The sequence below is a fragment of the Alosa alosa genome, chromosome 16 (assembly GCF_017589495.1).
Source record: "Alosa alosa isolate M-15738 ecotype Scorff River chromosome 16, AALO_Geno_1.1, whole genome shotgun sequence".
Lineage (NCBI taxonomy): Eukaryota > Metazoa > Chordata > Actinopteri > Clupeiformes > Clupeidae > Alosa > Alosa alosa.
In genome coordinates this window covers 6487483-6509996 of record NC_063204.1, presented here as the reverse complement: position 1 = coordinate 6509996, position 22514 = coordinate 6487483, and the positions used below count along the sequence as shown (strand labels likewise).

At 44.9% G+C, this 22514-nt stretch overlaps 1 protein-coding gene across 8 annotated transcripts in view; it reads left to right on the top strand.

Moving 5' to 3' along the window:
* dpyda.1 (dihydropyrimidine dehydrogenase a, tandem duplicate 1) overlaps positions 1 to 22514 on the top strand; it is a 157482-nt gene that overhangs the window by 41212 nt on the left and 93756 nt on the right. For 7 of the 8 annotated variants that reach the window (XR_007196075.1, XR_007196077.1, XR_007196076.1 and 4 more), the window contains exons 5-9: positions 3324 to 3485; positions 10628 to 10824; positions 11517 to 11598; positions 12777 to 12864; positions 20588 to 20695. Coding sequence is in view for 5 of the 8 variants with exons in the window: in XM_048265810.1 (XP_048121767.1) it covers positions 3324 to 3485; positions 10628 to 10824; positions 11517 to 11598; positions 12777 to 12864; positions 20588 to 20695 (637 nt within the window). In the remaining 3 variants the exon portion in view is untranslated. Of the gene's footprint in view, positions 1 to 94; positions 1179 to 3323; positions 3486 to 10627; positions 10825 to 11516; positions 11599 to 12776; positions 12865 to 20587; positions 20696 to 22514 lie in introns of those variants that run through there. The other variant, XM_048265811.1, reaches the window with a different exon arrangement.

Here is a 22514-nt window from a genome sequence, read left to right as displayed (position 1 = left end):
CCACTGACTGGACTTGTGTGTGTGTGTGTGCGTGTGTGTGTGCATGTGTGTGTGTGTGTGACTGTGTGTGTGTGTGACTGTGTGTGTGTGACTGTGTGTGTGTGACTGTGTGTGTGTGTGTGTGTGTGCGTGTGTGTGTGTGTGTGTGACTGTGCTCACAGCTGTGGCTGTGCCGTAGTGTGCATGGTACAGGGTATGTTGTCCCCTTCTCTTACACTTTAAAGTGAAAAGACGCAGGTGTTAAAAATGCCACAATGTTAATGATGTGGAATAATATGAATAATGTGCATACATGATGTATAGTGAAAATAAGATTTTGTACTCGACTATCAGTGAAAAAGATTTTGGTCTGTGGAAATCTTTGAAGATACGTATACATTATACTAAATAACTGTGGCGTTATGTTGGGAGGGTAAGACGACATTGCTATGTCAGTAGCCAGTGGCCTGCTACATGTTGATAAATATATTAATGACCCTGCATTACCAAGAGAACCACAGAACGTATGTCCCATTAGCCAAGAAGAATACACTATTTTGGAGAGAGATGATATTGCAAATCATTGAATAATTCACTGTGGTCTTTATTATTAATTAGCCAGTGCCTAGCCATACTCTCGATGCAAACCATGTACCTTCCACACATCCCTCCTACTGGTCAGCCTTTGACTTCAGGTATATCTGTATGCAGAGATCAGTTCACCTCCACTGGAAACCCTAATTATGCTCATTCAGCCTTTTGGTCAGTGCATGTAGGAGGGGGGATTGTGGTCATTAGAGAGAGTGCGGTCATTAAAGACTTGACATACATCATATCTTATCATGATTTCTCCTTTTTAAGTCCTGTTAGGCTCAAATGTAGGTGATGGCGTTTGAAAATGCTTCAAACAGAAGCCACACACACACACACACACACACACACACACACACACACACACACACACACACACACACACACAGCCCGCAGTAGCTCAGCGAGTGATCAGGCCCACTATATTTCAGCCCTCACAAGCCAGGTTGCAGTAAGGTTGTTTCTCTCAAGTCACGATAAAAATAACTCTTTCAAAGTTTTCATTTAATGTGTTAACTCCGAGACTTCCCTTTCATTTCGATCCCTTTGATGCAACCAGCAACCATTTCGGGAACAACATTTGTCAGGCATATACGGTATCGTAAAGGGTAAATATTCAAGCTGTTATTAATATTTGCATTTCATTCCCCTTTTTTTCATTTTATTTCGTGGTATTTTCCCGCTCACTGTATTACACTGTTCAGTGCAGAGATTAAAAAAAGGACTATAGGGATTTGGGCTGGATATATGAGTCTCTCTCTCTCTCTCTCTCTCTCTCCCTCTCTTTCTTTCTCTCTCTCTCTCTCTCTCTCTTTCTTTCTCTCTCTCCCGCTCCCTCTCTCTCCTCTTGCACACTGTGCTTGTCTAATCCCATGGTGGGAAATATCATAAACCCTATCAGCGGCATCCTTTATTTTATTTTATTTAAAGCAAAAGGAAACTCATTAAAATTCAGATAGTGAAGTTTTTTTTTTCCCCCCCACTCCCCCCTTCACCTCCCAATTTCAAGAGATTCTTTTGATTCTCCGTCATCACCTTTCTCTCTCTCCCTCTCTCCCTCTCTTTCTCTCTTTCTCTCTCTCTCTCTCTCTCTCTCTCTCCCTCTCTCCCTTTTCCACATTTGTTTCATTTCACTGAGTATTAGCTTCATTGGGTAACATCACATAAAAAAAAAGAACAGTGCCTTCACTTGCACTCATTCTTTTGTGTCACGCTGGCAGTGAAAATGTATCACAAGTAATGTCTGTGGACTTTTTTTAATTAATAGGCTGAAATAATCCCCTGATAGTCTTACTTGAGTGATGGGCAGCACAATTAAACAAGACTCCTATCTCCAGTTTCCTTTTGCTGGCGCTGCCACTCCAGTGTCACACTCTCTCCATTTGCGTTGAGTCACTGCAAATGATGAGACGAGCACCGCGACATTTACTCGCTGTAAACGCACTGCCTGACAATACCATAGAGGTACAGTGGAATTTGCAGAGCTTGGGAGGGAAAGCTCCACAAGGGCTTATTTTGTTTGATTTCTAAAAGAGATTTAAAGAGGAATGCTCTGGCGTGCCAGAGAACTCTCGACTCGTTCGATGCCTATTAGCTGCACTCGGGCTGCTATTAAGCTTGCATTCAGGGTCCTTGCTTATGCCGTCAGCGCATTGTTATGGGAAGAAGAGAGAAGCGCAGACAAAATGGGTTTAATACTCTCCGCCAAACACTAAGCTTTTTTGTCCCTTATAAGGCGCTTTTCAAATCAAGGCCGTTGTCATGCCACTCATTCCACCCCCATCTCATTCTCTCCACTCTTTAATTGTTTCAGAAAAGCATCCTACGTTCTTTGTGAGGCGCGAGCCTCAAGGCTTTCTGCGCAGACCCGTGCTATCTGTCCCCATTGCTCTGTCACTTCTCTTCTATCCTCCAATGACTTCCACACAGCGTACAGCACAGGCCCTTTGTGCCTTTCAATCAAGGAAGTAGTAGTTGCTAAGCTCTAAAAGGTATATCGATCCTACAGTCCAGAGACAGACGGACGGACACAAACACTTGTGCTCACTCGCGGTAGAGGACATCACAACATAAGCCTACGCCAGATTTTAAGTGAAGATACACACCTAAATGTGCACTCTTGTGGAGGCACACAAGCTGTTGAAACATGAAACTCTAGGTCTAACATCTTTAAGTGATTTTTTTTTTTTGTAAAACCACAGTCTTAAAATGATCGAGAGCTAGTTTCTCTTTTCTTCTTCTCTATGTCGCTACCATGTGTCTGACGGGCAGTACATGTATATGTATTTTCAATATAGACCCTTTCAACAATAAAAACAAAAACAATGCTTGAACGTTCTATTTGGGCCCCAATCTACTTCCTCTACATTAACCCTTAAAGGTGTAGGTTTTTGAACATTCTAAGTTCCACAACAATTGAAGGTTCTAAAATTCTATGTTGAATTCAATGAACCCAGATATTCTTTAGAATGTTAATTTCCCAACATTCCCGTCACACAGGTGTGACGGTACTCCTTTAAGGGTTAAGATAACATATGGAATGTTAAAACGGAAGTCTTGTGGGGCCAACTATGATGCTGATAATGGAACTCTCTTGAAAGGGTCCATAGCCTCCATCTTGTTTGCCTTTTGTCTTTCACTCAGCATGAAACAAAGCTTGTTCCATGAACTACCTTACACTTACTGTGTTCTCCACATGCATTGTGCTTGTATCGTGTTCTGTTGTTTACATGTGTGCATGCATGTTGTTGCAGAACTACTATGGCGCTGCAAAGGCCATCCTGTCCGACAACCCCCTGGGCCTGACGTGTGGGATGGTCTGCCCCACCTCGGACCTCTGTGTGGGGGGATGCAACCTCTACGCCTCAGAGGAGGGGCCCATCAACATCGGGGGATTGCAGCAGTTCGCCACCGAGGTAGAGCAACACCACAACATAACACATTCTACACATGATTCCTATCAAACATCCCACAGGATTACAACAACGGTGTATTCTACATCATGTCTCAATGTAGCAATGTTTTTACAGTGTCAATTGCAGGTCTAGCTGAGACTGTGCAGGTCTGTCCAGTGACACTAGCAACAATGTTTACGTTTAGAATGCATGTCTATGTATATTCATTTAGTTGACGCTTCTATCCAAAGTGACAACCACATTTTTGAATATTTGCTACTTCGACCACAATATTTGGACTTATTGTCTATACCAACGCACAGATTTATGTTCATATTCATATTATAGTGACAGTTGTTTGTTCAACCCTCAATAGCATAAGATAGAATGGCACACGGAAATGAGAAAATCAGTATTATTAGACATTATTGTTTAAAAGAAAGCATATTACATAAACATATTACCCCATGTGTTCATGAATTTGTATGAATGGCAGGAACTGATTTCACCCGCCATGCGCATTTGGTCCCCCCAATGTTGACTCCATGGCTATGGCCTTGGCTTAAAGTAAGCAATTTCGTACTTATAGGCCGTGAAAAGTTATAGAAATGTAATTCAAGGTCTTTGGAAAGTCATGGAAAGGTTTGTACATTTTGTCAGTGAAAATGCGTGGGAACACTGAATAATACTGCTCAATCCTATTCTTAACAGCGTCCAGTCACATAATACGGTCATGTGGAACTGCAGAACAATAATTACTTTTTACTCAGTGAAATACGGTTCTAAAAGGCATTGTGCAGAACCATGGTCACTTTCTGCTCAGTGAAATACAGTTCTAAAAGTCATCACAGGTGAGTAGTATGAGGTACTGCAGAACCATAGTCACTTTCTGCTAAGTGAAATACGGTTCTAAAAGGCATTGTGCGGTCCAAAAGCAGATGTGGTCGAAGTCTAGATCCTGACTAAGCCTCACATACAGTACAGTGTGCAATATTAATTAAGCTGGAGGAGCAGCAGCTGCTGGCAGTCAGGAAGAGACTAAATGAAATACTCTCTCCTTACTTGCCAAGCCTACATTGTATTTCAGACAAGTCACAGAGAACTGATGCAGAGCGAGGTCTCCGGCAAAAAAATGTCTTACTGTTTTCATTTCACATTTATTACAGAGGGATGTGTGCTCAAGAGCCGTGTGGATTTAAACACACTCATACACACTCACACACACACACACACATACGCACACACACGCACACACACACACACACACATCCACGCACACACACTCACAAGCACCATGGCTCTTTATAATAAAGACAGTGTGCCGATATCCTGTTCCACACCAGTGTGGGGTTGCTCTTTCTTGCTCACCTTGGATAATTGCACTTGTAATTTCTCAGCCTTGGAGATCGGCATTGTGAGGCCTGGAGGCTGGTATTGATGTTTGTTTAACCCTCAGTAAAAGAGTACAGCACGGCAGAGGCTGCTGGCTCCTCTAACATAGTCAGGCACAGGGGGATAGTGTGCTGGAGTTAAGGTACTGGTAAACTGTGTGCGTGTGTGTGAGTGTGTGTGGGCGCCTGCGCATTCTGTGTGTATTTGTGTGCTTGTGCATGTGTGTGTGTGTGTGTGTGTGTGTTGTGTCAGGGTTGTGCACAATTCAAATTTCTGCTTCCTGTTTGCTACCTCAATTGAAATGCAAGTGAAATTCAAGATTTGAATTGGAATTTAAGAGCCAGTTTCAATTCAATTCTGGAATTTTGCACAAGCCTGGTGTGTGTGCCTGTGTGTGTGTGTGTGTGTGTGTGCGCGTGCCTGTGTGCAGCGAGTGTGTGTATGCTGAGCCAGAGGTACTGGGATGTAGTGATTGTGCGGGTGTGTTCTGGGACTCAGAAGCAGCTGCTGGATCAGGCTCCACGAGTGCCCATGAAAACAGATTATCACGCATGAATGCAGAATTGATTACTTTCCTGGCTGTTTTCTCCTTAATTACAGTGTATGTACAGGTACTCGTGTTAAAAGATGCACGCAGACACGTACGCACACGCTTTGGAACACATGTGCACATACACACGCACCATCACACACACCCACGGAGACATGCGCACACACACACACACACATGCACACACACACACACACACACACACACACACACGCACACACACACTCGTGCACGCACCCTATTGAGGGATAACACATCCAACACCACTTGAGAGTCACATATAAGGTGTTTGCTATAATTCCACTTTTATTAAACCATCACTCTGCTCTTAAAGAATATACCGCCGCAGCTTCTGCTGCTGTTATAATGCTATCATTTTTCATAGGCCCCTTCCTCACCAAGCTTGTGCTGAGGCCTGAGGCCCAACTAACTGTCCCGCTACCACCACCACCACCCCAACCACCCCAACCACCACCACCACTGCCAAGGCTTCCTCTCCCCTCCCCTGCACCCCTTGCTCAGCCGTAAGGCCGTAACTCCCCCCTTCTCACACACACACACACACACACACACACACACACACACACACACACACACACACACACACACGCACACGCACGCATACACACACTACACACACACACACACACTCTCACGCATACACACACTACACACACACACACACACTCTCACACATACACACACATGCACACACCCACACACACACACACACACACGCACACACACACACACACTACACACACACACACAAACACACTCACACATACACACACACACATACACACACATGCACATGCACACACACGCACGCATACACACACACACTACACACACACACACACACTCTCACGCATACACACACTACACACACACACACACACTCTCACACATACACACACATGCACACACCCACACACACACACACACACACACACACACACACACACACACACACCCCACACACAAACACACTCACACATACACACACACACATACACACACATGCACATGCACACACACACACACACACACAAACACACCCACACGCACACTACACACACATAGACTGGCGGTGTGTGTTTGGTCCCCGTGCGGCGTGATGGAGTGGTGGTGGTGCAGTATTAATGGGGCCCGTGCTCTCTTTGTTATGGCGGTGGCTGGGGCCGGGGCGCGCGACGTCTGTCATAGCGGCCCATTACGCTCATAACTCTCCGCTAGTTTATCGCACGAGTCCGAGCCTTCCGCCGTGATAAACGTCAGATCCACCAGTACAGGGGGACGAGGAAGAAGAAAGGAGTACAGGAGAAAGGAGAGAGATGAAAAAAATATGTGTCTCGTGTTAAATGAAAGGATGGGAGAAAACAGAGTGAGAGAGAGAAAAAAAAAGAAAGAAAGAAAGAAAGAGAAGATTAGAAGAAAAGGGAGAACGAGATGCAGTGCCTTATGCTGGATGTCAAAGTCAACAGAGATGACTTCATTTGTTTAAAAAGATGCCAAATGGAAATGCCAGAATCTTTCATGTCCAAAAACACAAGGCTTAAGGTTGTATAATATTCATTTCATCTTATTCAAGAAAGACCTAGAAAAAGAGTTAAAAAAAGAAAAATGGCAGCATTTGAAATGGGGCTGGCAAAGCGAGGTCCTTTAAAGGAATGCCGTTCAGCTTCAACTGTAAATGGATTTCAGAGGAGATTTGCGCTCTGTCAGTCTGTGTTCTTCCTGCACCATGACTGTTATCACTGATGACAGTTTTTTTTGCCATGAAGCTCGTGTTTTTGAAGTATAAGACACTGGATTTGTTTGATCATGTTTCTTTGTGTGTGTTTGTGCGTGTGTGTGTGTGTGTGTGTGTGTGTGTGTTGTGTGTGTGTGTGTGTGTGTGTGTGTGTGTGTGTGTGTGTGTGTGTGTGTGTGTGTGTGTGCAGGGATGTCCCTGTCACCCTGTTTGTGTGTGTGTGTGTGTGTGTGTGTGTGTGAGAGAGAGAGAGAGAGCTTCTCACACTGACTACAGGTGAAACTGACTACAGGTGAAACTGACTACAGGTGATTTTTAAGCCACAGAAGTCCTGCGCTAATCACTGCATGTGTCAGTGTCATTGTCATGTGTCAGTGTCATTGTCATGTGTCAGTGATGTGTCAGTGTCATTGTCACCCTGGACGTCTTTCTTCAGGCCTGTGCTAACTGCTAATTAAATGTCAAAAGATGATGTGTGGGCTTCAGTTGCCGTCTATGACCACCCAGCCTCAGATGGATGTGGTTTAGGATGCGCTTTCGTCTTCTAACTGGGCCTCTGTGTACTGAGGTGAGCTGGAGTGTGTGTGTGTGTGTGTGTGTGTGTGTGTGTGTGTGTGTGTGTGTGTGTGTGTGTGGGAGAAGAGGGGGGGTCAAACAGACAGAGGCGGTGCTGGATATGGCTGCTGATGGCGAACAGATAAATGTTATTGTACGAGGATGCCTCAACTCTCACTGAGAAATGAATAGAGGATAATGGGGCTGTGTTTTTTTTCGAGGTTACAAATCCCAGAGGTGCAAAGACTTGGGGAGAGTGAGAAGCGCCACGCTTTTCCATTTTCCATTGTAAGCTGAAGCATTGTGAATACCCCCCCCCACACACACACACACACACACACACACTCTCTCTCTCTCTCTCTTTTCTCATTCTTGCATTCTATTTTTTATAAGAAGTTTGTGTTTTGTGTGATTATGTTGTGTAGCAGTAGAACACATCTATGTTCTAACACATCTATGTTCTAACACATCTGTGTTCTACTGCTCTTCTATTGTCACTACCACACTACTTCACATACTACTTCTGTGAGTTTATGAAATATATGGCAAGCAATTTATGTTATTTCAACCATTTACGTCCAGTATTACTGACAAAAATGACCGTAATGTGTGTTTGTGATCAACATTTGAGGACATGATCTCCCTACTGGGTTGTCTCATGTCAAGAGTCCGTAGTCTTAGTTTAAAGACTTCTGTAAGCTGTGTTCTGTGTTGAGCAGCTTCTTTGTACTGTACTGTAAGTCTTAATTATCAAGCCAAGGCAACACTTCAAACATGACATTTATCTTTCAGAGCTTCTTGTCAAATCCCAAACCTCTTCAACTTCACCATCAGGGCCGATCGAACACACATAACAGCAAAAAACAGACTTCACACAGAGATGCAAAGGGACACACACATCATCACACACACACACACACACAACAAACACACAAACACACACACACACACACACACACACACACACACACACACACACACAGACGACAAGAGCCCCTGCGAGCCAAAGTTTCATTACTTCCATAAAGGATAAAAGGCACAATTACACAAGCTGCCATTCTGGAGGGCCACGCTGGGCTGGATGTCTCCATCCAGGTGGCAGCTTCTCTCTCCTTAAATGTGAAAGGTCAGGGTGGTTATCGGCCTGATAATTAGATAGCCCTAGGAAGAGGGGCTATCAAGACCCCAGCTCCATTCACCCACACCTCCTGTTGTCCCCACTGCACTGGCTGATAAAGTCAATGTCTCTTTTCAATTATATGACAAGACACCCACACACACACACACACACACACACATAGAAAACACACAGATGCACGCATGCACATGCACACACACTGACTCACACACACTCACACACACACACACACACACACACACACACACACATAGAAATGCCACCTTTTTTCGCCTTTAAAACCTCTGAGCTGGCTAAGCGCATTAGCGTCTGAAGGGCCTCTTGTCTGCAAATAGTGCGAGAAGAGTCTGCCACCCGGGGTGTGTGTTTGCGTCTCGCAGTTCTCCTCGGTTCACAACACCGCTGACATCCCTATTCAAGCCTTCTCCCAGTTCCCACCACTGCCCCTGCACACTGATGCTCTGCAAGACTGAGTGGGACATCTCTGGCATTATAATGGACAACTGCCCCAAAAAAAAAAAAAAAACATCAAAAACCATATTTGCAGCCAACCACTGGTACTGAGTATGACTGTGATCATGCTTTCAGTTTGACTCAGTCGATGAGATGGCATTGTGATGGCATTTTAATTGGTTTCAAACATTTCCAGCAGTGCTGACGCACATTCTCGCTGTGAAGGACGTCTATTTGGGACTTGGCCGGAAGCTTGTGCTCGTGGCGTCATCTCTCCTCTCTGATGGACAGCGTTGACGTGCGATGGTGGAAAGCGTCGCCCCCGGGCGCATCGGTGCACCAGGGCCCCTGTGCGTACAGTAAATCACTTCCTGGAGTGCCTGCGGTTTGGAGTTCATTGTTTCAATTAGTCGCGAGAAGAGGGGGGTGTGATGATAACTCCGAGATTGCATTTGGAATGTGAATTGTTTGTTTCATAGCCACAGCAGGAGCAGAATAATAGGGCGAGCCTCTAAACTGCTCTTAGGGATTATTAAGAATGCATTGTCATGCAGCAATTTAGGTTTCACAGTTCATGAAACTCATGAATAAATTAATATCACCTACACTGTCGCCTGCTCAGGCATAATATTGTACTAACAATGCCAGCCTTTATGTATGGATCGCAATAATCTTATTATGCAGACAAAGAGCCTGTACCCTCACTTTACATGTGGTAATGGATAAATTGCTAAAGGCTGCTCATTAAAGCGCATTTGTACAGCTCACAGTGTCCGTAGCGTATCGCTTAAGTATCTTTGTTTGACAAGAATGCATGACATTCTCCTCTTTTTAGGGATTGATTAGCAGACAAGGCTTTTAGTCTTGGAAGGATGTAGTGTTCATTTTTCAAATGTGTTTTCCTCAAAGCCAGTGCTAGGTCAAGTCTGTGACCATATGCTTGGCAATTTGCTGTTGAACTCATGGTAGGAACCCTATAAAAGAAATGACCGAATGGAACGTGCAAAATCAGTAGTGAAAAAAAGAGTTTTATCTGTCTCTTGTCAAAGCTTTTACTGTGCCTGGAAATAGACAGGTACAACCTGGTATTTTCTTAAAGACCAGAGGATTTCACATGCACACACATACCACATGGTGCTTGAGTAAAAACACAGCTTCTAAAATTATAGGCCTGTGACAGGGAGAATCAGTCATCCTTGGAAGCAGTAAGCAGTTCCTTTGCCGTGTTTGTAGAATCTTTGATGGAGGAACAGGAAGAGGACACAAAATGGAAGCTGAAACAAGTTTGAGTGACCTGATATCCCTATCTTCCCATTCAGGTGTTCAGCAAGATGGGCGTCCCACAGGTGCGCAACCCGGCACTCCCGCCACCCGACCGGATGCCCGCCAGCTTCCACACGAAGATCGCTCTGATTGGCTGTGGGCCTGCTAGCATCAGCTGCGCCTCCTTCCTGGGTCGCCTTGGCTACGACAACCTCACCATCTTCGAGAAGCAGAAGTACATCGGTGGGCTAAGGTCAGTGGTCCGTCCATTCCGTTCGTCCGTCTATCTGTCCAGTCTCTCCATCCTACCTCCGCACCTCCTTAATTCACTCTGCTGACGCAACGCAGACCACCCATGCTCCAAATTCACATCCTAACAGGGGGCAGCCAATGCTACTAAAGGGCATTGTTGATCATGCTTGGCTGGATCGATACACAGCACATTGTATAAGGTCAGAATAACTAATGAGTGGCTGGCATAATTGGGAATATTCATCTCTCAAATGCCGAGCACCCGACGGGCCTTATCAATTACATATTTCTGGACTTCCGCTGCCGAGCACCAGACCTGTCGATGGCTCAAGAGAGACTTATGGACGTCCAGAGCAGCACTGAGGCCCAGGGGCCGCGTGGGAATCGAGATGGAGCGAGCCGAGAGTCCGGTGGGGCAGGCCGGGGGAGGAGAAAGGACGTGAAAAAGAGATGTGCTTCCCCGAACCATAACATCAAATGGAATAAGGGAGATGAACAGGTCCTCTATGAGTTGAGAGAGAATTTTTCTCTCGTTTGTGTGTGTGTGTGTGTGTGTGCAGTGGTCTTTTCTTCTTTTCATTTTCAGGCCCGTGCTTTTTAGATCCCTTAGAGAGCCTTTTCTCTTCCTCCTAGGGTTAGGGTTTTTCTCCTTGTGGTTTTTCTCTCTCTCTCTCTCTCTCTCTCCCTCTGCAGCTCCGCGGAGATCCCTCAGTTCCGCCTCCCCTACGAGGTGGTGCAGTTTGAGGTGGAGCTGATGAAGGACCTGGGTGTCAAGGTAATGAGAGCCATGCCACCTCGGCTCACCCTCCTCTCTCCTCCTCCCTCCCTCCCTTCCTCCCTATCTTTCTCTCCCCTTTCTCTATTTCTCATCCCTCCTTCCCCTCCTTTGCCTCCCTCCCTCCCTCGTTTCCTGAGCACTCATCAGACGCAGGCGGCAGGCGACAGGTCTCTGCGACCATCAGCAAGCCCAAATGTCAGCCGCATTAATAAAGAACAATTAAAATCTGCATTAGGGAAGCAGACCAGCACAAGCTCAATCCCTCCACCACCACCACCACCACCACCGCTGCCCCCCCCACTCCCCTCTCCCCACCCCCTGCCTCACCCTCACCCTCACCCCTACACACACCCCCCACCCACCTCCTTTCTCAGGGCCGTGCGTCTGTCTGTCGTCTGAATGCCGCCGCGGTGAGAAAGGGCAATCGATAGTCCTCATCCGGACACACCTGCTCGTCTCGGCGGCCGGAAACCTATTTCGCTCTCTCCACTTTCCCAAGTTTGCTCCAAAGTGGTTGTGGGTGGGCTGTGTTTGTCTGCGGTGGATGCTGAGCGGCGGTGGTAGGAGAGAGAGAGAGAGAGAGAGAGCGTAAACAGACGGGTGGTTGTAGGAAGGCGGGGCGGGCGGATTGTCATTTGCATGTTGTCTGTAAGCGTTTGTGCTGAATGAGGCGTTGGGGCGGCGTGCGGCGGCGTGCGGCAGCGGAGACGTGGTGCGACGCGTAACCTTTGGAGGGCCCGCATTAATGCCAAGGGGCTGCGATGGAGTGTCTGAGTCAGTAGGGCTGACGCCAGCACAGCAGAGCCAGCAGTGCGCACATCCGCCCAGCAAAAAAGTTCCAACCTCGCAGTGCTATCACTGCAGATACATTATGCATTCCGCCACCAGTGACCAAACCAATCCACCCCCCCTCCCCTCCCCCTCCCCCTTTCCCTTTTTCCCTCTCCGTCTGTCAGTCCTGGATTGCTGTCCTCCCTCTCTCCCCCTCTCTCTCTCTCTCTCTCTCCTTCTCTATCCATCTCTTTACCTCCCTGGCTTTCTCGTCTCTTTCCTTATAGATGCCTGCTCTATATATATCCACTGTCTTTACCCGTCTCCTTGTGCTCTCCTCCTGCTGCATGTTTCCTGCTGTGCAGCTGTCATTGTAAAGGCCTGTGTGTGTGTTTCCCTTTCAGATCGAGTGTGAGAAGGGACTGGGCCAGGACGGCGTGACACTACTGTCCCTGAAAGAAGACGGATACAAAGCCATCTTCATCGGCATTGGTCAGTTTTTTCCCTATCTTCTCTCGCTGTCCACTCTGTTTTTTTTTTCTTCCGTGCTGCCTATTTCTTTGACCACTAGCTCACCATCAGAGAGATTTAGTGGGAGAGATAAGGGGAAGAGAAAGGCACATTGTAAACCCAAACCAGAGAGGGTTAAAGCGGAGCGAGAGGCTAAAATAAGCGTTCGACAATTTCAGTTCGACAGATTAGGGGGGGGGGGAATCTCTTTATGCAGACCAGAGTAAACCCTGGCTGCACTAATGTCAATGGAGACTTGTGGAATTTTACCAATAAATTGGTCATTATATCTTTCTGGATTTGTTGAGGGTTTTTTGGAACATTTTGTCATAATCTGTAAGTGTTTGGGATCATGTCAAGCCTAAAAGTGTAATTTTTTAGTGTTTGTTAGCATGCTAGCTAGCCTCTTAGCTAAGGTAACATTTTAAACGGAGAAGTGTAATTTCTTTGAAATGACAACTAGCTGAATAACATTACTGACATTAGTTAAAGTGGATAGTTTATACTCAAGCAAATTTGGAACAGTATATTAAGTTTAAGCGAAGTCCTTCAACTACTAGTCACTTGTTAGCGCATATCTGTATTGCCATAGCTACTCCCATCCACTTGTATGGCGTTTTAAGCTAGCGTTAGCTAGCTAGCTAGCTCGGTACACATGACTAATTAAATTATTTATATAAAGTCCTAAAGAATGATTCATTGGTATCATACATGATTATAGACAATGATATTGTGAACACAACTATGTTTATCTGTTCTTATTGCTTATTAAGAGAAAGTTTATTTAGTGGCGTAAGGTGACACTCCCACTTATGCAGACCGGAACTGTCCCATTTTGCTCCCATAGTAACGAATTACGTTGCTCTATCTTGCTAGTAATCAAGGATCTTTGCCCAAACAGTCAAACTCATACATTTTGTCTAACTAAAAAATATAGAGCAGCTTTTTTGAGTGTTATCTAGATTCATGTGACATCATGCAGGGATGGCTTCCCATCAATTAATGTCTGTGTTCTCCTTCAGAGAACCAAGGTTATATTCATAACTATATGTTACTGGTACACAGTTCAAATATTTATTTTAGCTTCAATTTATTGGTTAATTTTGGGTTTACATGTTAGAGGTGAGGTTTCTGGGAAACATTGTTCTTTTGTGCTGTTGGGGCCATCATGGAGGCTTTTGTTCAACCTCCGCCCGACGTCCCTGCACATAAGGCGTTGGTGTAGTTCCAGAAATACCCCGCTGTTCACCCCCACTGGCAAAAAAAATCTCTTGCCTAGGCCATCCACTGGCCCCACTCTCCTGAATCATCGGAGACACGGAATCACCAACCCCTTCTTCACCCCACCCCACCCCACCCCGCCAAGCCAGCCTGACCTGACTCAATCCAAGCCTCCCTCCCTCTCTCCCTCTCCCTGTCTCCCTCTCCCTCTCTCCCTCTCCCTCTCTCCTCTCTCTGCTATCGCTGGTGTGCCTGGACCACCCACTGGTTCCTGCAGGAGGCTTTCCCCCTACACTCTGACTCCGCAGGCCACCTCGCCCCCCCCCCTGCTGAGACTTTCAGCCGTGCGCACTCGTTGACCCCGGAACGCTCTTTAGCTACGTAGCTTATCAGCGCACCGCTGTCTGATAACATCCGCCTTCTTCTTTCAGAGTCACTTTTAGAACGCGGAGGCTACCTCTGAAAACATATGGACAACTTACAGTGCACATTCTCTTAAAACCACTCTCTCTCTCTTTCTCCCTCTCTCTCTCTCTCTTTCTCTCCATTTCTCTTCTTCTGGCATTTCTCTCTCTCTTATTTGTATTTACTTTATAACTGAGGATTATATAAGCAGTGACCTTCGCACCTTTTGAATCAATAATTATTGTATTTATCTCTAACCTTCACCTGTGCCTGCCTCCTCCTTTATATCTATACCTTTAACCTTGATGCAGCCTTTTCTTTTTTTTTTTTCAGTTCCACTCTTTTTCCCCATGTGCACAGTTATCTCTCTCTCTCTCTCTCTCTCTCTCTCTCTATCTCTCTCTCCTGCAACTAGCATCTCACTAGATGGCAGTTTAATGATTTTTTGGAGGAACATGGAGCTTTTTCTCCACATTTTACCATCTTAGCAGACGTTGCTAATGTTGGTATTCAGAGCAGCTGTTAGCTGCTGGATACACAGCCACATGAAAAGGTTCTTTACCTCATTAAAATCAATCAAAGAGGCACTTTTTTACATACTGGTGCATTTCATATTATGCCTCCCTCAACATCCAGAAAGTTATATTTACTAAAATAAAAGAGGGTTTTTAAGACTGTAATTTAGCTTTTTTATAGGAAGAAAATATATCCCACTGTTTGTGAATTGATCTGAGAATTTCAAACATTCCTTGAAGCTGTGTTATCTGTTTGTTTTATTGTACCAAACAGCAAAAAGGCAAAGAAAAAAGAGAAATGTATTATTCATTGTTTAAAAACGCTTCAAGTCTTTTGATAATGGTGTCTCTAATTACCAAGACCCCTTTACTCGAAGCATTTTGGGAATTCTCTGTCACAAAAGGATGCAAAGGAATTTTCAATTCCCAGGGAGACAGAAAGAGAAAGACAGAGAGAGAGAGAAAGAGAGAGAGAGAGAAAGAGAGAGACAGAGAGAAAGAGAGGGAGAAGCAGCTCTGCCATGTTTGCAATTAATTTCTATGATTTCATATTAGTCCTTTTACAGGCTTTTTAAATGTCATCCTCTGCTATGATTGACATGCAAATTTATCCCTGGCTCTGGGGGTGAATAGAGGGAAGGTTGAGGCGGGCAGATAAGGCCATTGTTTCCTGGGTTATAGGCTCCGAGGGGCAGGCGAGGCTCCGGACCTCAGCAGCTCTAAAGAGCACCCTTCAGTTAACCCTTCAGCCGCCACCTCAGTGGGGCCTCTGTGATGTAGCCAAGCCACTGTGAGGTCGGGGCTTTGATACGAGGCCACGGCCTGACGTGGCGAACGTTAGGCTATTTGCATTCACACACACACTCACCCATACGCGCACGCACACACACACACACACACACACACACACACACACACACACACAAACAGGTACACGTACACGCACACGTTTTTATCGCGGCGGAATACAGACAGGCGGGCAGATGTTTCAAAAGACGGCAGAGTTCAAAGGAAAAAAACGTGTTGATTTGGCTGGAACACCATGAAAGGGAGGAGAAGAGAGAGAGAGAGAGAGAAAGAAAGAATGAGAGAGAGGGAGAGAGAGAAGGGCAGGGGAAAAAAGCAGCAATGTTCAAAACAGCTGGGACAGAGCTGAACAAGGACTGAAAGGATCAGGGTATGATGGAGAGACTCAAAAATGGATTTTTTATTGACTGTTTGAAAGGCTCTGATATTTTGCTCGAGAAAAGCCTTCAAGGTTTTAAAAAGATGGCTGATCGATGGCTGCACCGCATGAGCCACAACCAAATATGACTTCCGCACAATTAGACCATATGATGATGTATCAGTCGTCGCACATCAAAGACGGAGGGACATGTGAGGCAAACATTGTCCCCCGAGCGCTTTTGAAGTCCCACCTTCATGGCAGATGTCACAATGAGTCTTTTCTTTATCTGCCACAAAGCCCCAAACCCAGTGACATCGATTAGCTGCTACTAGCAAAGACGAGACGCGACCAAAAGGCGAGGAAAAAGAAAAACAGGCCATTTTCTCATAACACCCTCTTTGGGAGTGTCCTCCTCTCTTTCTTTGTGTGCCGGACTCTGTCCATCTCTTCTCTTTCTCCCTGGTCTTTCATCATGACAAGGTTAATGAAAAGCAGGGGGAAGAGGGCATGCGTGGCACCAGGGCTCTTTATTTATGTTAAATCTTAATGTACTTAGTGTGCCTGTGCATTATTTAACTCGGTGCCCTTGATTCCTGTTCATCTTTGAGCAATTCATAAGGGGGGTCAGGGACTGTGCGCTGAATAAAAGTTCCCCCCACACACACACACACTCTCACACTCCCACACCCCACCCTGCACACACCACCCTTTCCATGCCCTCCCTTCACCCTGCCCACAAACTCTCTCTCTCTCTCACACACACACACACACACACACACACACACACACACACACACACACACACACACTTCAGTGGGAGATGCACACTGTGCTGTGCTGGCTCTTTCCCTCTCCTCTGCTTTCCTCTCCTCTCCCCCTGGCCCGCTGATGGCTACTGATAACATGTGATTAACGAGCGCCCCGACCAGCCTGCGAATGAAAACATCTGCAACAGATGATTTATTATTTTTTATTCTTCACAACAGAGAGAGAGAGAGAGAGAGAGGGAGAGAGAGGAGAGAGAGAGAGGGGGAGGAGAGAGAGAGAGAGAGAGAGAGAGAGAGAGAGAGAGAGAGAGAGAGAGAGAGAGAGAGAGAGAGAGAGAGCGAGAGCGAGGGAGAGGGAGGGCGGTGTGGCTGCTTACTGTACTGAGGCTCGCTGCGGGGAATCTGCAAAACGGAGGCAAATGAGATGCTACGTGTGACAAATGGAGACGCATTACTTACAAAGGCGCTTGTCAGAAATGGCTAAGCTACTGTTAGAATCCGCTCTGTCATATGCGCTCACAGTGGCCTGCCCCCCCTCCTCCTCCCTCCCTCCCTCCATCCCTCCATCCCTCCATCCCCACCACCACCTCCTTTGATTTGCAGTCGAATACTAATGACGACTCAGGTCTGTTAAACTAACAGTATGAGGTACCTTATCCATCAGCGTTGGCTGCACTCAAGCAGAAAACCTAATGTCCCATAACTTGCGTTGGATGCTTTTGCGCGCACACAACAGCCACAAACAGCTCCCCTCTCACAGTTTGCAGAACATGGCCCGCGTGGGTATAGCAGGTGTGCACATATTTATTTCATTTACGCTCTCATGCAATGTGACGTCTTTATGTCTTAGGATTGCTTTAAAGGAATACAAAGTTTGATGGCGTCAACTTGTCTTGTAAACATGTTTTGTGGTACTGTGATATTTGTGGTACTGTGATAAGGCGTAGATACTAACTTTCACTGCCCAAGGACTCATGGCAGGCTATCAAATGGCATAATAATGTGACACACAGTGAGGCACAGTGTAGCGCTGTCTGAATCCCCACAAGCAGGCAATCAAATGCAATCCTGTTTACTGCACACTTGACAATTAAAGTTAGACCCCCTAAAAAGTGCTGCTCATTAAAAGTACTTATCTTCACCATAACCCCAGATCTAAGCATAGTTACAGTACTTGCAGGCCTCTAATTGTTCACTCTCACTGTTTTACACTGTGTCCCCCACCAGTGCATAAGAATAAAACATTTTACGCTGTGTGTAATACAATAATATTTAACCAGGAATTACTTACACCTATCAATTTGAGTTATTCTGTTGCACTCTTAGACATGAATATTTACAGTCACTGTCTTCCACTGAGGGGAAAAGTTCTTCACAGTGTTACAACTCTGCCCCAGTCTATTATTTAGCCATTCCAATTCATATTTTATGAGCTCTCATCCATGATATCATTTCCCCTTGACTGTCAAATGATATTTACTATTTAACAGGGGGGTGTAATAGGATAACCTAGAGCTTGGGACGGAACGAGCGCATTTATGAAGCCGCAATGGCACTAACGTCCCACGGTAATGTACAACCACAGGCCAGTCAAGTTGAGATGTGGGCAGCTGAAAGGACGCAGTTTAATGTGGCAGGAAGCCAGCATACTACGCCCACTCTCAATCTGAGGCAGTAGGTGTGTGTGTATGTGTGTGGTGTGTGTGTGTGTGTGTCTCTAGAGCGTGTGTGTGTGTGTGTGTGTGTGTGTGTGTGTGTGTGTGTGTGTGTGTGTGTGTGCGTGTGTGTGTGCGCGCGAGCGCACCTCTCTCTCTAGAGCGTGCGTGTGTGTGCGTGTGTGTGTGTGTGTGTGTGTGTGTGTGTGTGAGTGACAGAGACTGAAGTGACTGGCTTTTCCCTCTGTTGGAATCAGGAAGCATGGGGCCCCTTTTTGGTCTCTGTGTGAAATTAAGTTTGAAAAACTGAATAATTATGGTGTAATTGGCAAATGTAAAAGGTGAGACAGCGTGTGATTAACACGTGGGCGTCTAATTATCCAGTGAAATAATGGCCGCCTCTGTTAGTAATAAGTTTAACTCACCAAATCTTGGTGTTCTTTTCACCTTGCTTCCTCACCAGACTCGGGGAGGATAATGACACCTTCGTTAGTGGTGGCCAAAAACTCCCCAAATTGAAAAACCATGACTGAATATTCTCTGCATTAATTAAAAGTTAATAGGAAATGCGTGGGAGAGAGAGAGAGAGAGAGAGATAGATAGAGAGAGAGAGAGAGAGAGAGAGAGAGAGAGAGAGAGAGAGAGAGAGAGAGAGAGAGAGAGAGAGAGAGAGAGAGAGAGTTGTTTGCTAGTTTAGATAGGCTTACTTTTTGACTCCACAAGGTCACTGGTTACCTAAAGAAAAATGCTTCTCTCCAGTTGCTAATGGTTACCTGTGCTGCTGATCAAAATATAGCCATGCCTACTTGCTCTGATTTGAAATGTTTTCAGTTGAAGTCAAAGCATGCTTAAACTTTTAATCATGTTTGGAAAGCGCTTATACAAATGGATTGTTTTGCTGATGTATTAGATATATTCCCTTTCTGATACAGCCAGCTGTAAATGAACCAAAGAACGAGGCAAAAAAAAGAAGAAAATGTGATAGACAAAAGGGCTCCGATGGAAATCCGGACATGGTGAAAGTCCATTAATCCATTTTGCAATGCTCAACTTGGCCAGAGAGGTTCTCCCGAAATCAAATTATGGCTGACGAGTGTATGGCAGAGTTAATTGATTCTGACATCGGACGCGTCGGCCTCGTTGCTCTCCATCTTCCATGTGGGGCTGCGGCTGGAGAGCGTGGACTCTGTTGCCTTGGCTCCGACTCAGACAGGCTTTAGGAGGAATGCAGCGCTTTTACTTTGCCCAAATGAGCTGGCTGCTGCTGAGAGACGAGATGGAAGGAGAGACCGAAAAGGCATCTCCTTCCTAAAAGCTTTGCAAAGCCAAATTAGGTCTCAGGTTACCTAGTACTAGATTTTGGTAAAATCTTAAATAGCATCATGGATCTTGGTCATTGTTTCTTTTTATGCCTTTTTGCATAAAAGTGAATGGGAGTTTGAATATGTAAATTCAACATCCAAATTAATCAAGCGTGATTTTTAATACAGGATGTGGTAATGACCAGTTGTGAAAAATTAGAGGCTTTGTGGGGTATTTCTAAAGCATGTATTTAAATATTGGTGTCACAATTAAAATCACTATGTAGAGCCCAGAGGTTAACGACTGCATACAATGGTACAATAGACAGCAATGGTTTTCCTAGAGACAAAAAGCCTCACTAATAATTCATACAGTTATACGGATGTGTACGACATGTGATATGACATATTAAGAGTAATGCACCTGCTTTAATATAGAGTTGGTGGTGTTTACAGGGAAAATGTGAATTTTACTGCCAGTTTTGACAACATAAAGTAAAATAAAATATAAAAAAAATATATAAAATGTACTGTGTAAATGTATAAAACTACTAAAAGATTGCTGTTATTTCTTATGTACTCATAAATGCTTGCTTAATGTAGAACTTCTACTGTATATTACCTGCAGATTGTGTATTTAATTTTCACCTAATCTTTCTCTTCGCTTTATTAGGTCTGCCGCAGGCCAACAGGCACAAAATCTTTGAAGGACTGAACATGGAACAAGGTTTTTACACATCCAAGGATTTCCTACCTCTTGTTGCCAAGGCCAGTAAATCAGGTAAGTACAGCAGCTAGTAATTAAAAATGTCAATTCAATTATGAGACACAAGTGGCAGAGATGCTGTAGGCCACACTAGTCATTCTTTGTGTACCACCACGTTCACGTTCAGCCGGCAGAAGTTTGATATGCAGGTCGGAGAGAGAGAGAAGTCATGTTATAGAGGCAGAGACGCTGTCAACTGTCGCCGAGTGGAACTTGGAACAACAAGACACTGTGTATGGCGCGAGAATCATGCCTAAAACCTTCCGACCACCCAACCAAACGTCATACCATCCGCCATACCATCCGACATATCAGAATGACCCATCAGAATAAGACGTTAATGACGTATCAGAATAATTGCCTTTTTATAAGCAGCCTACATACACCTGCATGTACTTACACGTATCCAACATGTGTCCAGAATTGGTGCAACAGATAGATAGAGAGATAGATACTTTATTGATCCCCAGGGGAAATTCAAGAAATTCAACATGTAGGCTACTTATTCTGTTGGAACATGATGGATACAATGTACAGTAGGAACAATGTTTTAGCTAAGTGGTTAGAGCGTTCGACTCCCATGCCGGTGTGTGTGGAGGTGTGCGGGTTCGAGGGCCGTGAGCGGCAGGCGAATTACGACCTCGGTTACACTAAGTCTTTGCACAAAACCTTCTGTAAAACTAAACTAACTACGATTATAACCAATTATCTGCAAGAAATGAGAAATGCCATAGGCTGGCCTATATAGGCTTATCACATATGCTCTTTTTTAAATCAATAAGTTATGGTAGCATTCCTATGAGCCCACGTCAGATCATCTCCAAATATGGGATCATCATACGGTTATCATAAATTCACATTTTATTTCAATTTGGCTATAGCCTACAATTAAAGTTCCTAAAAGTTCCTATGGTTCACAACAATAACACGCAACACGCTATCGACACTAATTAACCACAATTTGTAGCCTTATGTTGGTCATGTTAGACGGTTGCTTGCAACATAATGTGAAACTAAAATCTTTATGTTTAAATTTATGTTATTTATTATGTTTAAGGACAGACAGACAGACAGACAGAATGCACCAAAAACAAAACCTCCAGAGAGGTAGACTACAAATTTGTTGTTGCATGACAAAGCCCTCAACGTGCTGGTGGATTGGTCAATATTGGCGTTTAATGGATCCACCGGTTGATGGGAAGGGACATTTTTGGCGTCATTCCTGCATGATAACCGTGGATGGACAGGAGAATGGATTTTGGCGTGTTCGATGATGTCACCCTAGGCAATGAAAAACCGCTTAAGGGATTGGAGCTTGCAGCATCACAGAGGATTCAAAAGGTCAAAAGAATTGGATGTTCCAGACATACAAAGGATCGAAATGCTATCCACGGTGAAGACACAGACATATTTGACCAATTTTAAGTCCACAGACAATAACATTGTAAACAAAAAAATGTAAATAAGTGAATAGGGCATATAATAATTGAAAAAATAAGGCAGCAAAATTTTTTTGAAACTGCATAGACAGTCAATAAAACCAGTGCCTGTAAAATACTATAAAATACTGTTTGACCTAAGTAATAAAGAAAGTGGCATAGTGGTGCAAGTTATTGTAAGAGCAGCAGAAGTGTTTGTTTTATGTAATTGAGTTGTGCAGTTCATGCACACAGTGAATTGGATTCCATAACTTGAGACCATCCTTACAGCTTGGTGTATGAAGCTGTTGGTGGAGTCTTTCCAGGTCCATAATGAGACCACTTACTATTTCCCATGTTGATTGCTCCCCTGAGACATAGGACAGGAGATAATGGTTTCTTGGGGAATGCATCAG